The following is an 18568-nucleotide window of genomic DNA, read 5'->3' on the forward strand; positions in this document are numbered from 1 at the left end:
TGGCTCAGTGGATAGAGTGTTGGCCTGCGGACTCAAGGGTCCCAGGTTCGATTCCGGTCGGGGCATGTGCCTTGGTTGCAGGCACATCCCCAGTGGGGGGTGTGCAAGAGGCAGCTGATCTACGTTTCTCTCTCATCGATGTTTCTAACTCTCTATCCCTCTCCCTTCCTCTCTGTAAAAAATCAATAAAATATATTTAAAAAAATTAAAAAAAAAAAAAAAGAAAAACAACCCCACAAACTGATGAAATAAATTTATCTGTTGAAACTGACCCCTGGGTTATAAGCATGTATTTTAAACCAAAAGTCAGCATATAATATAGTCACACCACTAAATAAATATCAAGGATGTTATTTTCACCACTCTAATTTACCATAGTAGTTGTTCAAGAAAAATGAGAAGGGAAAAATTAAAATAGTGATTGTTACAGAGAATATTCATTTAATAAACAAGGCAAGACTGCTCTCATGAAATTTAAAATTTAAGGAGGAGAAAACACATCAGACAACAACAAAAAGCAAATAAATGAACAAGAGAATTTCAGATAGTTAGAATATTATGTAAAGAATTAAAACAGGATGATTTGGGGACTGGGAAATACTAGATTGTGGAAGGTGAAATCAAGATTTTTTTTGGCATAATTATGTAACTAAAAAGATCTAAGGAAATTCATAAAGTTTCAGTCAAGCAAGATAAATAGTTCTTGAGATCTGCTGTACAACATTTTACTTATAGTCAATAATAATGTATTAAAAACTTTTTAAGGAGGTAGATCTCATGTTCAATATTTTAACACACATATACACACACAGCCCACCCTAAGGAAATTAACCAAAAAATTAATAAAGATGGTGAATTCACCAAGAATCATTTGCGTACCTTAATGCTTTAAAAAAGGACTACATATTTAACAGCATTAAGACTCATTAAATTCATGAGTATTAATTTAATTTGGCATATGAGTTTCTAACCTAGGTCAGAAATTCTAAAAGAAACAAAAATGATGTTGTGATTACATAAAAGCCATAAACTATGCTCCCATTTTATTTATTTATTTTTATTGATTTCAGAGACAGGAATGGAGAGGGAGAGAGAGAGAAACATCAATGATGAGAGAGAATCATTGATCAGCTGCCTCCTGCATGCCCTCTACTGGGGATAAAACCTATGGGTCGATGCTCAACCACTGAGACACACTGACTGGGCACTATGCTCCCAATTGAGGTACCTGATATGCCTTAAAAATAACAATAATGAAACTCCTCTGGCAGAAATTTCAGCTAACACTGCTGATGAGAGAGTATAAGCTGCTAGTTTTTCTGAAAGGCAATTTGGCATTATGTATCAAAAAGCACCAAACAGGGCATACACTTTGACCTGTCAACCCTAAACATTAAATCCTACATTTAAGAACTTATCCTAAGAAAAGGATTTTAAAAGATGTATTTATATAGGGAGAGGTGGGGGAGATAAGAGATCAATCAAAGGACTTGTATGCATGCATATAAGCATAACCAATGGATGCAAAACTCTGGGGGGTGGGGGCATATATGGGAGGGGGGTGTGGGGAGGGCAATGGTAAGATATGTACACATATAATACCTTAATAAAAAAATTGAAAAAAAATAAAAAATAAAAATAAAAATAAAAAAATAAAAGATGTATTTATAAGCTTGGTCATTGCAACATACATATAATAGTAAAAATTGGAAGCCATAGAAATTAAATAAAACCATTAAAAGTGATAATGCAGCAAATCTTTATTTTTGACTTGAAAAGATGCTTATATATACTGCTAGTGAAAAAAACAGCTATGGCATAATTCTACTTTAGTTTAACATTATTTATACTTATAAACAATATACTTATTAAGAAGAATCTGGAAAGATACAACAAACTCCTATCTCTGCATAGTAAGATTAGTGGTTAATTTTACTTTGTTATTCATCTTTTTCCTAATATCTAATATTTTACAACATATTGCATAACATATCCAAAATATACAAAGTATTACAAACAAATCAGTAAGAAAAAATCCAACAGATAAATGGGCAATTCAGGGAGGAGAATAGATAGGGATAGCTACAAAAATAAAAACTAGAAAGATGCTCGACCTCATTTAATAACTAAGGAAATGCAAATCAAAGAGAGAGATAATTTCAAATCTATCAGCCATTTAGCAAAAATTAACATCTGATTGCTTCAAATCTGGTGAGTTGTAGACAAACAAGTATTCACACATACTACTGGTAAGAATGTAGAATTGTACAGCCGATTGAAAGATAATTTTTACATACAAGGAGATGTGTCAAGAATGTTCACTACATTATTGCTTACTAACAGCAAAAAAAGAAGTGGGGGAGAACAATAGGGAAATCCTAAATAATAAAACCCTAATATGCAAATCGATGGGATGGTGGAACAACTGGTCACTATGACATGCACTGACCACCAGGGGGCAGACACTCAATGCAGGAACTGCCCCCTGGTGGTCAGTGCGCTCCCACAGGAGGAGCGCCACTCAGCCAGAAGCTGGACTCATGGCTGGCAAGCAACAGGTGGTGGCGGGAGCCTCTCTCACCTCCACGGCAGCGCTAAGGACCCCTCGGGGGATGCCTGCCTGCTGAGGGCACAGGCTGGGCTGAGGGACCGTCATCCACCCTCTCCCCTCCACAGTGCACGAATGTCATGCAACAGGCCTCTAGTGGTTATATAATAATGACAAGGAATTCTAGGCAGCTGTTAAAAAGAATGAGCTACATCTCCAAGTAACAAACTGGGCAGAATCTAAGACTCTGTGATATTCACATTTATTATCTTTAAACCTGAAAAGCTACTCCAGCCACAACTGAATGTACAACCAAGAGAATTTTGCAGTTAATTCTGGACATTTCAAATGACCCCTGAACTTTGGTGGCTCCCCCAGGCACCCATCAGAGATAATGGCACAACATAAATGAGGATAGGAAAAACCCTAGCCATCTTTCCAGTCTTATTTGTACGATAACACACGATCACTCAACAGTGAATGCACACTCTCAGTAGCAATGAGACAGTCACTTGAGACATGTGACACCAAACAAAGCTTTATCTTTAGCTGCAGTAACTTTCACCACAACGATCAATTGGTCTCCTAGTAACTCTGAGAAATGATACTGGAGAAGCCATATTACCACTTCTCAGGTAATCCAGATCCAGAACCATGGCTTTCAAATGTTATTGACCATGATATGACCATAGTAAAAGACACATTTTAGGATGTGAGGGCGATCTGGTTGCGACATCTGTCACCCCATTGATCGCAGGGTTGATTCGGCTGATCTGGCTGGCTAGGCGGGTGTCCCCCTCCTCCCTCACTGATCCATGTGTGTCCCTCCTGAAGCTGTGCGCTCGGTCGAAGAGGACGACCTTCCCCCCAGAGGAGAGGACTGGTCTTCAGTCAAGGGTATACGAGTAACTGTGCTCCCCTGCTAGAACCTCCAAAGAAGCTCTCAAAGACACATTTTACAGTGATTCCCAATATAAAAACCTACCCACATACTTACGTAACACAAAAATTTTACAGAATGACTTCAACTTACTACATGGCATTTACTGATTTATTTTCCTATTTAATTCCAATTTACTTAAAATGCTGGTCATGACCCACTAAAACTGATTTTAGAATCCACTAATGGATTTCAATTCAATCTAAAAAATTATTGACTCAAAAAAGCAGGCATATAGCCTCTCACCATTCTATCTCCCAATGCTGCTGCTGCTGCTGCTGCCATTGCCGCTGCCACTGCCACCACTGTCACCACTGCCGCCACCACCACCATTAATTTCAGCTGCTACCTTGCCTTTCTTTACTCAGGGCATTCCACCCACCTGAAATACCTTCTTTACTCCTTTCCCCCTATAAGTCCTATTAATTCCAGATATAACTAAAATCCCAACTCAATCACAGTCATTTCTAGGCAGACTCTCTTGAAATGTTCTCTTAAACTCTTATAGCAATAACCCAATCAATCTGCCTGTCAATTAATGCTTTAGGACATCTACTTTGTGTAGAATTATTTTCCAAATCTTATACTTGAAATTCCTTTCATAAGGAATACTCTTACACTGATTTATAACCATTATTGTAACTTAGTAATGCCTCACACTAGCAGTATGTATATTTTATTTATTTGTAAGAGCCTCAGCTTATCTGTTCCCTCTAGGGATTCCTGATTAGCTATAAGAGTATTTTATTTTGGCAGAGACCTAAAGTCAAACTGAGAAAGGTATTCTATAACTCACTACAGCACTTCAATTAAATAACTGCAGAATAAACAGTATGATAAAAGGATCTTTAAATTCAAAGCTCTCAAATTTCCAGAGAATTTCTCTAGGAAAAAGGCTTACCTGTATGGTGAGGCCTGGTGCCATGACGTTTAAATCTTTCTGCAGAGCTTGCTTCAGGTTTTCATCTATTTGATCTGTTTTTGAAGCCAAAAACAACTCTCATGACACTCAAAATTTATTTTTACATTGTCTTAATATTGAAACAAAACCAATTATTATTAGACCTAAAGTTCCCATGGTACTATTCTTTCATAGAGCTTATAGTGCTTCACATATATAAACAAATATATGTATACTAGAGGCCCAGTGCATGATTGAATCATGCACGTGTAGGGTCCCCTACACGCTTTTGCTTTTGATCATGGGGAGCTGGGTGCCTGTCCGCTAGTGCACCAGGCCTTTCAGAAGCCTCCAGCATGGCGGAGGCTTCTGAAAGGCCTGGTGTCTGAGCGGACAGGCATCCAGCTGCCACGCTTTCGCTTTTGATCGCTGGTGTCTGAGCGGACAGGCACCCAGCTCCCACGCTTTTGATGGTCCGTGGCCGCTGAGGGGGGCTACCCTGCTGTTGAGAGGCGCTGAGGGGGGCTGCTGCGGACACCTGGCTACCCTGCCGTTGAGAGGCGCAGCTGGGTGTCCGCGCAGGCCCCCTCAGCGGCCGCGGATCTGGCCTCGATCTGGCCGTTGAGAGGCGCAGGGGGCGGGAGTCCTGCCCCCTGCGCCTCTCAACAGCAGCATAGCCCCCCTCAGTGACAGCGGAACTGTGCCTCTCAATGGCCAGATAGGCCACCCTGAGTCCCGCCCCCCAGCCTCCCACCGCCCAATCGTGGGCATAGCGGAGTGATGGTAATTTACATGTTACTCTATTATTAGATAGGATTATATATACCGTATTTTCCGGCGTATAAGATGGCTTTTTAACCCAGGAAAATCTTCTATACGCCCAGTCATCTTATACGCTGGAAAATACGGTATTTAGTTTTCCTTTTGTGTGGGAGAAAGTGTGAAGAATTATCAAAGAAATTAAGTTGATCCAATAAATAGAGAATCTAGGTCTCTAATATCAATTCATTGTTTTTAATTAACACGTTCTGATCCTCATTTAAAAAAAGTTTCTTTCTTCAATCTTTACCCCAAACCTCCAAATAACTATTATTTTGGATTTAAAAACAGAGAGGACAAGATGGGTGGAATGGCTCACAGGAAGGTCTTTGAAGCCCACAAAAACAGACAACAAACATGTCACTTCACTTGGCCTTATAACTCATGAATTTTGGATCCACCTCAACAGTACATTCAGCATTATTATAAAGACTAGAGGCCCGGTGCACATAATTCGTGCACGGGGGGCGGGTCCCTCAGCCTGACATGCACGCTCTCCAATCTGGGAGCCCTCTCCAATCCGGGAGCCGTGATGGCTTAGGCCCACTCCCTGTGGTTCTCTGCTCTCTGCGGGCCTGGCCACTCCGCGCCCGCTGCCCAGAGGCCCTCCACGGCCCAGAGGCCCTCCCCACCCCGGCTGCTCTGCAGGCGCGCGCGCTGCCCAGAGACCCTCCGCAGAGGGTGCCTATATGACCAGCCCCCAATAAAAATCCTGGGCAGTGAATCTCTAATGAGCTTCCCTAAGTAGACAACATTTTCACACATGTCGCAATTCAGTGCTGGAGTAATTAAGTGTATCCTGCTTGACTCCACTGGGAGAACACTCTTGAAAGCTTGTGCCTGGTTTCCTTCAGACTTCACCCATGTGCCTTATCCTTTTGCTGTTAATGCATCTTAGCCGAGAATACAACTATATAATGAGTCCTGTCAGACCTCCTAGCAAATCATCAAACATGGAGGTGGGTCTTGGGACATAGAGAGGATTTATGTCCAGGACAGAGATTTCTAAATTTCCCTAAATTATCTATTAAAATAGCAACAAAGCTATATTGTAGTAAGTTATCATAGTAAAAACAGGATATAGTTATGTATTATGCATTTCAGAAAATGGGTATCCTATATAATAAAACCCTAATATGCAAATTGACTGAACGGCAGAACGACCGGTTGCTATGATGTGTACTGACCACCAGGGGGCAGACGCTCAATGCAGGAGCTGCCCCCCCCTGGTGATCAGTGCACTCCCACAGGGGGAGCGCTGCTCAGCCCCGGCTGGCGAGCACAGAGTGGTGGCGGGAGCCTCTCTGGCCTCCATGGCAGCGCTAAGGAGCAGCAAGCCAGGAGGTAAGGAGAAAGGGATCCCAGACTGCAAGAGGGATGTCCGCCTGCCAGCTTAGGCCTGCTCCCCCCGAGGGGTCCTGGACTGTGAGAGGGCGCAGGCTGGGCTGAGGGACCACCCACCTCAGTGCACTAATTTCATCATTCTTAACCCTTTGCATTCGCTTGCTTTTTTCTCGATTCCTTTATTCTACTCGGGATTTAATTTTTTAAATACCCCAGATTTTACAAAGTGCGGCAGTAGAATAAAAAACTGGAATTTCTTTTCATACAAACTTATTTATTTAGATTTTTTTATATTTCAAATTATTGATACATTCAAAGAGTATAAAAAGAGCTGCTACCGATGCTAACCGTGTCGAGTCACACTTGACATCCGAGTACAAAAGGTTAAAACAGCTTGTCTGAGCAACTAATTAATCTAATCATAAGAAATTTAAGCTTAAGATAAAGAATATTTTAAAGACAATTGCTCTATTTTAAATTCAGAAGGAATGCTCAAATAGCAAGTTTACTAATATTGTTACAGCATCCATAAACGAGTTGACCAAGATTTCCAATTGGTTACTTACATATTCAAAACAAGTAAGACACTTACCAAACAATTCAATGTAAACTTCTTGAAGTGTGTGGGCACTACAAAACTGGTTCAGTTCATGGTGGATTTTATTGAAGATTAAGGTCTTGTCATAGTCTGCAGTGTAGTTCCTCACAATATCAAACACTGAAGAAGAGGTACAATCCATGTTTACTCATGTATCTTCTAATTCAGCCAAGGTAAAAGTTACACTGATATTATAATTCTAGTAGGCAAACTTCAAATCCCATACTAAGAAGAGTATATATATCTTGGAGGTATAGGGAACGGAAGGTTTTCAAGCAAGGGCATGACACAATCAGATTTGTACTTCAGCAGCAGTATGAAGATGAATTGGGAGGCACAAAGATCAGAGGCAGGAAAGTGTAAAGCAATTACTACAAAGCAAAAGTTTAGCTGAGAGGTAATGAGGGCCTTAACTAATTGAGGAACAGTGGGAATAAAAGAAGGAAGCAGCTGCAAAAGACCATTTTTAAAAAGGCAGTTTTTAAAGGCTGTTAAAAAAGAGACCAGGCTAGAAGGGAAAGAAGCAAACATTTATTGGGCCAGGCTTTATGCCAGGCAATTTACATACATTAGCATTTACGGTAATTATCACAAAAAATCTAATGGAGGAAACTGAGAAACAGAGCATTTCAGAAATGTGCTTAAGGGCACCTACTAGACCATACCTGAACCTGTGCTTTAACTATTCAAACATGGGGGTTGAGGGATGAGTGAGAAAGGTGAAAGAATTAAGAAGTACAAATTGGCAATTACAGAATAATCATCAGGATGTAAAGTATAGCATAGGGAATATAGTCAATAATATTTTATTAACTATGTATGATGTAAGATGCGAACTAGATTTACTGGGGTGATCACTTTGTAATATATATAAATGTCTAATCACTGGGTTGTAAACCTGAAACTAACATTGTCCGTTAACTATAACTGAAAAGTAACAAATTAAAAAACAATAACACGTGCTGCTTTCTCTTGTTCAGACCCAAGGACTTGCTCCACTGGCCTTTCCTTGATAGACAGGCCATCAATAAATACTTGTTGATTAATTCATTTGCTTGGTCATTTCTAAGTGAACTGGTGAACCAACAGTTTCCTCTTTATCTTTGGCTAGAGAAAAGCAATCTCCCTTTCTTCTATTTTTCCAATCACAATTCATCCCACTGATTTGTTGCCAGGGAAAGTAGATGAAAAAGGACAATGAAAATACTTACTTACTGAAAAATAGAATACAAATCCACTTGGCAGTAATACAACCTGTTCTCTGGTATGAAATACTTGTGCTATTTGTACCTGATCCAGTGACATGAAATTTAGCATGACCTTACATTCCAATATATATTTGGTATTATGTCTTCTTAAGTAAAATAAAAACTCCTTAGGGCAAAGGTTCTAACATCACCTTTTTAAATTTTTTTCACCAAATACAGTATCCTGTACATACTGGGCATGCCAATTTTAATAATAAGGATAAAGGTAGAATGGCAGATCTTTCCACTAAAAGAGATCAATGTACATCCATGTTCATAGATTATTCACAACAGCAAAAACGTAAAGGCAATCCAAGTGTCCATTGATGGATGAATGGATATACAAAATGTGGTATATACATACAACGGAATATTATTCAACCTTAAAAAGGACATTCTGATATATGTTACAAAAGGGGTCCTCAAACTTTTTAAACGGGGGGCCAGTTCACTGTCCCTCAGACCGTTGGGAGGGCCGGACTATAGTTAAAAAAAACTATGAACAAATTCCTATGCACACTGCACATATCTTATTTTGAAGTAAAAAAACAAAACGGCAAAAACACCCGCATGTGGCCCGCGGGCCGTAGTTTGAGGACGCCTGTGTTACAACATGGATGAACCTTGAGAACATTATGCTAAGTGAAATAAGCCAGTCACAAAAAGACACCGTATGATTCCACTTATATCAGGTACTTAGTGCATTCAGAATCAGAGAGACAGAAAGTAAAATGGTAATTACCAGGGGCTGAAGAGAAGGGGAAATGGGAGTTATTGTTCAATGTTTATAGAGTTTCATTTTACAAGATGAAAAGAGTTATCAAGATAGAGTTGGTGATGGTTGCACAACAATCTGAATGTATTTAATACCACTGAACTGTACACTTAAAAAATGGTTAAGATGATTTATGTTATGTGTATTTTGCTACAAAATATTGGGGGGAGGGATCAAACCAAACAAAGACAGATTTTCTTAAGTTTTTTAACAGTGCCCACTCCATCTCTAGGTTTTCATCTTTTACCAAGAAAATGTTTCCCCCACAATGAGGCTTTCAGATTGCTTTGTAAGTCATAGCATATCTCACAACCAAAAAAGACTTTTCTATGGTCACAAATCAATGTGGCTTAAGACTTAAGCAATTATAGATTTTTTAGCATGCATGGAAATGATCTCTCATCCTGACTAGATAAAATGCTACTTTCTAGAAATTCTAGAAATAATCAATGACAGTCTTGCTCTTTAAAAACAAAGAGTAACCCACACAGTTGCAGAAAAGTCAACTGTCTAGAACTTGTGACCTATTTCTGCCACCATTCTCTCAAAATGGAAACTATTCCAGTGATTATTTTTCTATACATCTAGAAATAAATGAGGTCATAAAACTTTAAAAGTACCTTTCTATTCTTCAGGGAATCTCTCAGTTATAAATACTCTGATTATAACTATAAAACAACAGAACAGATCAGTACCATACCTGCATAAGGAGCCAACATATTAACCACTTCTATCCGATCAATATAGATCATGACCCCACCACTAAAGAAAAAAAAAAAAAAAGGAAAAAGCGTGAGCCAAATACAAATCTATTATAATCCCAGATCATCAAACATATCCCACAAGATAGAAATTTAGAAGAAAAATCTAAAGACATATATTACTGATTAAAACGACTCCACTAATCACTACTCAAATAACCCTACACGCTCACCTAGTTCCTTTCATAACAAAGGTTCACCTCTGTAACTGTTGTGATCAATTCAGCTCACATGAAGACCAAACCTATAACCTAAAGCTACTTAGCACTTTGCTCTAACTGGCCAACAGATAAAGCAGTGCTCTTCTCAAACTCTTCCATCAAGAAACCAAGTAAAGCCCTAACCGGTTTGGTTCAGTGGATAGAGAGTCGGCCTGCGGACTAAATGGTCCCAAGTTTGATTTCGGTCAAGGGCATGTACATTGGCTGCGGGCACATCCCCAGTAGAGGGTGTGCAGGAGGCAGCTGATTGATGTTTCTCTCTCATCGATGTTTCTAACTCTCTATCCCTCTCCCTTCCTCTCTGCAAAAAATCAATAAAATATATTTTTTAAAAAAAAGAAAAAAAGAAACCAAGTAAAGTGGTTCTTCAGGAGGTATGAAGGCCAGCCACACTCTAAAATCCTTTTGGTTTCCTGCTTTATCTTAATAATTAATCAAAGAGTTTTTATGTCTTATCAATATTTACTTTTACATAAAAAAAAATTTGCCCCTCAAGTAAAACTGACACACTAGAAAGACAGGTCTTATTAATTAGTGGTTCCTATACTTCCTGGGCTACCATGAGGGACATGTGAACTTCAACTTGAGGTACATGAAATTATAGAGATTTTGAAACTAAACAACTAAGCCTTCCTACCAACTTACAATAACATTTCCCCGCCCACTCCCCGATAAGAAAAGAGTAATACATGCTCACTAAAAAAAAAAAAAAATCTGAAAAAATTAGGAAAGCAAAAAGATTAACATGAAATTTACCAAAAATCTCACCAGCTGCCAATTTTGAATCATCTCTAAAGGGAATCCATAAAAAAAAGGGACAGACAGACCTAGGGAGAATTTATCAAATAACTTAAAACACAGGAAATTTGCTCCCTTTTAAAAAGCATGTGTCCTTCCACTGATGTCAAAGCCTCTCTTATACAGGCTTGTAATAAATATTTTAGTCATTTAAAAAATACCTTCAATTTTACATTATTCTTTTGATACAATTCAATGTACTGATTATATTCTAGAAATAATATATGCCTTGCTTGCCTTTCTTTCCTTAAAACTCTTTAGCAATTTTCAAAGTAAGGTCCTAAAACCAGAAATAGCATTACCATCACCTGAGAACTTCTGCTGGAAATGCAAATTCTCAGGCCTCATTCCAGACCTACTGAATCAGAAACTCTAGATGGTTTTTATTACTACATATGACAGGTGAGATTATTTCATTTTAAACTGTTATTGAGTACTTACTCTGGATCAAATGCTGGGTTAGGCATTTCATATACACTAATTCTATCCCTTAGTATAACTGCAAGATAGGTCTTATTACCTGACTAGAGGCCCGGTGCATGAAATTCATGCACGGGAGGGGGGGGGAAGGGGGGGTGTCCCTCAGCCCAGCCTGCACCCTCTCCAATCTGGGACATCCCTCTCATAATCCAGGACTGCTGGCTCCCAACTGCTTGCCTGCCTGCCTTCCTGATTGCCCCTAACCGCTTCTGCCTGCCAGCCTGATCACCCCCTAACCACTCCCCTGACAGCCTGATTGATGCCTAACTGCTCCCCTGCCAGCCTGTTTGCCCCTAACTGCTCTCCCCTGCAGGTCTGGTCCCCCCTAACTGCCCTCCCCTGCAGGCCTGGTCCCCCGCAACTGCTCTCCCCTGCAGGCCTGGTCCCCCCCAACTGCTCTCCCCTACAGGCCTGGGTCCCCCCCAACTGCCCTTCCCTGCAGGCCTGGTCACCCCCAAGTTCCCTCCTCTACCGGCCTGGTCACCCCTAACTGCCCTCCTCTACCGGCCTGGTCATCCCCAAGTTCCCTCCTCTACCGGCTTGATCGCCCCCAACTGCCCTCCCTTGCAGGCCTGGTCCCTCCCAACTGCCCTCCCCTGCTGGCCATCTTGTGGCGGCCATCTTGTGTCCACATGGGGGCAGCCATCTTGTGTGTTGGAGTGATGGTCAATTTGCATATTTCTCTTTTATTAGATAAGAGGATAGAGGCCTGCTGCACGGGTGGTTTGCCCTGAAGGGTGTCCCGGATCAGAGTGGGGGTTCCCTTGGGGCGTGGGGCGGCCTGGGCGAGGGGCCTGTGGTGGTTTGCAGGCCGGCCACGCCCCCCCGGCGACCCAAGGAGGCCCTGGTATCTGGGATTTATTTATCTTCTATAATTGAAACTTTGTAGCCTTGAGCGGAGCCAAGCCTCCTGCTTGCTCCGTGGCCGCAGCCATTTTTGTTGGGATTTATTTATCTTCTATAATTGAAACTTTGTAGCGGAGGCCAAGGCAGGCCAGGGCTGCGGGAACTTGGCTTCCTCCAACGCCAGGGGCAACCCAAGCCTCCTGCTCTCTCCAGCTCTGTGGCTGCTGCCATTTTTGTTGGGATTTATTTATCTTCTATAATTGAAACTTTGTAGCATTGACTGGAGGCCTGGGCCTGCCAGGGTGTGCGGAAAGCTTGGCTTCCTCCATTGCTGGGGAAACCCAAGCCTCCTGCTCACTCCGTGGCTGCAGCCATCTTGGTTGGGTTAATTTGCATATTCGCTCCTGATTGGCTGGTGGGCATGGCTTGTGGGTATAGTGGAGTGATGGTTAATTTGCATATTACTCTTTTATTAGCTAGGATTTTTACAAATGAGGGACCTGAGCTTAGCAAAGCCAATAAAGGCATGTGTGGCAGCAAGGAGTATATGGAAACTCTGTTCTTTCTGCTCAATTTAGCTATGAACCTAAAAGTGCACTAAAAAATAAAGTCTAGTTAAAAAAAACCCACAAAACTCAATAAAGCAGATGTGGCAGTGCTGATACACGTATGAAGTTAGGTCTGCTGGTTCTTTTCAATAACACCCTAATGGCTCTTAAGATAAAAAGCTCCTGTTTGGAGACAGGGCTTTTCTCATATAATGCCCAGAAGAGAAAACTCCTGGGGTTACTTTCAAGCCGTTTGAAAGATGTTTAACTGATTACAGCTTATGAACAGAAACTCCATCTGAACTAAAGGGAGGTTGGTAAGTGAGGGGAAAGCTTACCTTGTTCCACAAGGCACATTTTTAACTTCATCAGTTTGTAGTGTTGTCTGGGGAGGAAAAAACATCTCAATACTCAGGACACATATTGTCAAAGAACTACCGGTCCCAGAGGAAAAACCTCTGGAGAAGTACTGAGAGGTAAATATAGGAGAGCTCCATTACAATTTTAGTCACCAAAGATTAGCTATCAAAGCAATTTCTTTTTGTATCCCAGCAGATATGAAAGTTTTGAGACAAAATATTTTACAGTTAATGTTTGAATCAGGATGCACTAGGAAAGTTTCAATGTTCAACCTCTCAGAGTCCCTTATTTGCCTAGAGCTGGCCTGGGATTACAAACTACCTGGCTTACCCACAAGGATACTACTATGAGGACTTGTTCTCTGAACTTTGATTCCACTGCTAATATTACTGCTTATGACGAAGGTAAAAAGATAACTATTATACGCATACAACTCAAAGGTACCCTTGAACTGAAAAGCAATCTTTTTCTCTGAAGCTATAGTCAATATTTTAGTTTAGGCCCTAGTAATTTCTCAAATGGTCTGTTCAATTTCCTTTTTAACAGAAGTGCCACCACCAGCGCTGCTTCTTTCCAACAATCTGGTACTTACTTACTTTGCCCCTTTGTTTGGATAGTGATTCTCTATTGTACTCTAAGGCCTCCAATAGGTGAATACCTAATGAGTATATTCTAGACACACTGTACCTTATTAAGCACTCAGCAACATATTACTTTATGGGATACAAAGGAGAAAGAAAGTATAGTCCCTTTTCCCAAAGAGCTCATTATCCAACACAGGAGATAAAATCCTTACAAAGCAATCTATAACAGGTATAAAATAACAGCGTATAAACTGAATTGTTAGGTATTAAATGGCAGAGAGTAAAATGATAGGTTGAAAAGCTCTCTGAAGTGAAGTATTTATAAGCCAGGTCTACAGGGGGAGAAATAAGAACAGACGAGACAGAGGAACATTTTAGGTTCAATAAATATCCTATTCAAATATACAAAGTTGAGAACAAACAGTACATACTAGTACAAGTGACAGGAAGCAGATTGGCTTGCCTGCAGCAGAAGGGGAGATATAGATGAAAGTTGATTTTCTGAGAAGAGAACATGGTGGTACTAGGTGGAGGGCCCTGCATGTTCGAAGGAGGGAGGGAGGGGCTTGGGCCCTCCCTAATTTATCTTATATACAGCCACAAAAAAACCTTTCAAAAATATGTTTTTCTTTAATTCCTTTGCTCATATGTGGTGCCATTCTCAGTATCCATCATATTTAGAGGCAAGAAAACCAGCTGGAAAGCTATTAATTTATTTAGGCTGATTTAGTAAAGGGCATGGAAATTAAAAACTGTCAGTCCAGGAGTCATAATAGAGAAAGGATTAAAAAACTGGTTGCATGTAAAATTCCAGGAAAGAAGAGAATTGAGTTTAATTCAGAGGTTGAGAAATAGGGTGATGGTAAACATAGTGACAGGTTCTAGGTAGATAGAGAAAAGTTGAAGAGATGAGCTCAATTTATTGTATTTCCTTCAAAACATTTGTCATATTCTACACCAACATAGAAGGCTATATCTTCTAATGTGTTCCAAAATTTCATAAATCTTTCATGTCTCATTTGAATAAGAACAATTTTTAAAAAGGGTTTTATTAATATAATTTTTTCCTAAAATATTACTGCTTCACATATTAAAAAAGAACATTCCTATTAAGTCACACTGGCTCCACCATTTAATTTTTTTGTAAATTCTAAGTATATTGTTGACATGGAAATCTCTTTACTAATTTCATTTCCATTAAGTATGATAGTTTATTGCAATATATAAATATACATGTATACACACTATATATTGTATTTGTTATATGTGCAACTAAACTCTAAAACCTATTTAATGTTTATTATCTGTATCTCTTCTATATATCTCTGCATCAGTATGACTCAACATACTAAGCTCCAAGAAGGCAGAGATAGATTTGCCTGGCTTTGAACAGATCTACAAAATCCCCTAATCTCTAAGGGTGTGATGCTGCCATTGATAACATCATTATAAACTATTGGCTATTGGTGAGGTCATGTAATTAAAACTCCTTTCACAGAGGAATAACTGAAGTCTACAGTAATGAAGTGATTTTTGCAAAGTCATATAATTAATTGGTGTTAGAGCCAGAACTGAAGTCTCCAGGTTTCTGACCCCATGTGTTCACTACACTCTACTGCTCAATTTAACAATTTTCACAAGTAGAAAGGTCAGAAATATAAATGGGTTACAATCCCTGCCTTCAAGAAGCTTGGAGATTTTCTGGAAAGAAAATATACACAAAAACTTAAGAGAACAAACAAGACAATTATTATTAAAAGAAATAAGATCAGGGCCAAAATTTATAGTACAGACATTCAGAGCTATAGATTAAAAGAGGGATTTGCGATAAACCTTAAGGCTGTCAAGATTTAGACAGGAGAGAAGAAATGAAGGAAAAGATGAGGAGAGAAGAGGTGATGGCATGAACCAAGGCAAGTGTGAATAAAATAGAGAAAATATGGAAATCAGTCCAGGTAAAGGAAGAACACATTTCACTTCAACAGATACAAATTCTTGCCCTACGCCATTGAAAAACAACTTGGAAGGAAACCTGGAGGATTTAAGTACTTATAATGAAACTCTCACTTATCAAGAAGACTAGATTTAAATTCCAAGATTAACTATATTACATTTTCCTCAGTCTTAAAAAATTAGCAGGTAGTAGACAAACTTCTGAATCCATAGATTTATGATCATACTGATAAAGCAGTCACAATCTAATCCTATTTTATCATCTTACTAGAGGCCCGGTGCACAGTTTCGTGCACCAGTGGGGTCCCTCAGCCTGGCCTGTGCCCTCTCGCAACCCAGGACCCCTAGGGGGATGTCAGATAGCTGGTTTCGGCCCGATCCTTGTAGGCCCGATCCAGACAGGAGGGAGACCAATCCTGTGCATTGAGCATCTGTCCCTTGGTGGTCAGTATGCACCATAGCAACAGGTCAACCAATGGTTTGGTCATTCAGTCGCTTAGGCTTTTATATATATAGATTTAAAAAGATATTTTACTGTTTCCCACGACCAAGACACTGTTCTCAATGATAAGATGCTACTTCAAATATTCTGAAATGCTATTAGAATAAAACATTCCCTAAGGTTCCACATAATATTGTGCTTCATGTCCCCAGGCAAAAATGTGAGGCAGAAAAGCTGTGTATAAAAATTCAGATCCTCTGCGTTAACAGTAGTCCAGGAGCTTGCCTCTATGGAAACCAAACACTGTTCTAAACCAGTAATCACTGGTTTGTTTTTCTAGTTGTGCGTGGAAGACCTGCTTTTATTTTGACAGCAGCAACAGAAAACCTGCTGCATACCACTATATAGATGTGAGAAGTCAGTTCTTCCAAGTTGCCTAGCTCTTACTTCTAACATACTTCAAGAGAGTGAGGTGGTTCAAAAGCACAAACTGTACTGTGACAACTGTACTCTGTACTTTAACTCCTTCATTTAAGTAAATACCACCATTTGATTAAGCAATAAGGAAATCTATCTCCACCCACACCAGTTCCTGTCACACCTGTTTATCCAGTGTAGGGGCTTCCTTAGAAATCACTTACCTGCACAGATCTGAACGTAGTAATGAAAGGCAACATAATGTGATAGCCCGGTCCACTGGGGGTAGTTAGTAAAGCTCCTCCCCTGCAAAAAGATGTTTCAAATTGACAAAATTATAAAGAGAGAAATTCTCTTTCCAAATCTAAAATGCTGTAATAACTATTCACTCTTACTCATGCTATTGACCTATTAAAACCTCACTAATATGAATTACACATGATGAACAACTGCTAGTCCCTAAAATATCTGCCACAGCTAAGAAGGTGAAAAAAATCACATTAAACTGCTGATGTTACACCTTGTTTCATAAGATGAACCAACTATACCTCTGGGTTTCCAGCACTGCTCACAGGTACAAAGGATTTTCGATGGTTTTTAACTGTCTGAAAAATACTTGTAAAAAGAATTCTAATGGCTCTCAGTTGCTATATTTTGATTGTGCATAACACTAACACTAACCAGTTCAAAACATAATACATTTAATCACCAGGTTAAAAAAGAAGATAATACAAACTTTCAAGGAGAAAATTTCAGAGGCTCAACATTCTTTTAATCTACCTATATAATAAGGCAATGAAAATACTGAGTGCATAAACTTTATTTTTAAAAACACAGAAAAAAGTAGCATGGCAAGATAAAGAGTGAGGGAATAAGATTAAAAGTAGAGAGAATATAACTGTGGACTTCTTCACCAAATTCTGGAATGTGTGAACTATGACAGCACATCTTGGAAATTATTTAAAAAAGGCATTTGAGGGATAAATACTGAAAAGAAGTCCTTTTGTACACAGTGAATAACTTCATAGAACTTAGCTTCCTATTTGAAAATATAAATAGATATGCAAAGGATTAATAACAAATAAGAAAATATGAACTGTTTGAGGTATATCCCTAATTCTTTGAGATCCACACCTTGAAACGCTCTTTCCTTGATTTTACTACCAGGAAGACAATGCTGCACTAGATGGAATTATGAACTAACCTGTTATGCATCTGCCAAGACTTAATCACTGAAATTGCATTTGAAACTAGCGTTTCACAGGTTAAGACTGTTTCTAAGACTCAGGATGGATTTAAAAGTAGAAATATCACTTTTGGGGGATGATGGAAACAAGCAAAAAGTTGAAGTTGAAGCCCTTTCAAATACATTATTGCAATTTCTCCAGATTATCCTCTCTGTGTCTAGGTCAAAAAGAACTGGTGGTACCATGTTGAAGGAAAAGCTATTGGAGCCCAACTAGAGAGCAACACATCCCACACAATTCCTTCCCTCAACCTGAAAGAAAGGGTAAGGTGGGAGGAGGGTGGTCCATCAATGCTGAGTTTCTGTGTCTCGAGGTCCAGGGATATAACAACTGTGATGGTGGTCACGTTTTGGCCTTATCAGCCAAAACCAGACACTAGGTGATTTTAAGGGGGGAGAAGAGAGGATGTAAAGAACCATCACGAATAGGGCCAGCGTTTCTAAACAGCATGTAAAGTTCAAACTGAAAGTCTGTACAGGTGTATGGAATACAACAATTTACCCATCTCTTCAGTTGCAGGTGGAGTGGCCACTGCCTTCCTTCATTCACTTTTTCCTACAAAAATTGAGCTTACAAGGAATACGTAGGGGCTCGACCTCTGCACAAAATACACATAGCACTGAAATTGTCCCAACACCTGCAGGGTGCTCTGCAAAAGCCTGCCTCGGCCCCTAAGAGCCAGGACGGAAGTCACTGCCGAGGACTGGAGAGGGCTCCGCTGACGCTGCAGAGGGAACAA

General features: G+C 39.8%; 1 protein-coding gene across 1 annotated transcript in view; it reads right to left on the reverse strand.

Moving 5' to 3' along the window:
- ERLIN1 (ER lipid raft associated 1) overlaps nucleotides 1–18568 on the reverse strand; it is a 38432-nt gene that overhangs the window by 19277 nt on the left and 587 nt on the right. Inside the window, exons 3-7 of the mRNA XM_079793498.1 lie at nucleotides 16807–16888; nucleotides 13165–13211; nucleotides 9873–9934; nucleotides 7145–7270; nucleotides 4390–4463 (exon numbers count right to left, since the gene is read on the reverse strand). Coding sequence (XP_079649624.1) covers nucleotides 4390–4463; nucleotides 7145–7270; nucleotides 9873–9934; nucleotides 13165–13211; nucleotides 16807–16888 — 391 coding nt within the window. The remainder of the gene's footprint in view (nucleotides 1–4389; nucleotides 4464–7144; nucleotides 7271–9872; nucleotides 9935–13164; nucleotides 13212–16806; nucleotides 16889–18568) is intronic.

The sequence above is a fragment of the Cnephaeus nilssonii genome (assembly GCF_951640355.1).
Source record: "Cnephaeus nilssonii genome assembly, chromosome: 16".
NCBI classification, from domain to species: domain Eukaryota; kingdom Metazoa; phylum Chordata; class Mammalia; order Chiroptera; family Vespertilionidae; genus Cnephaeus; species Cnephaeus nilssonii.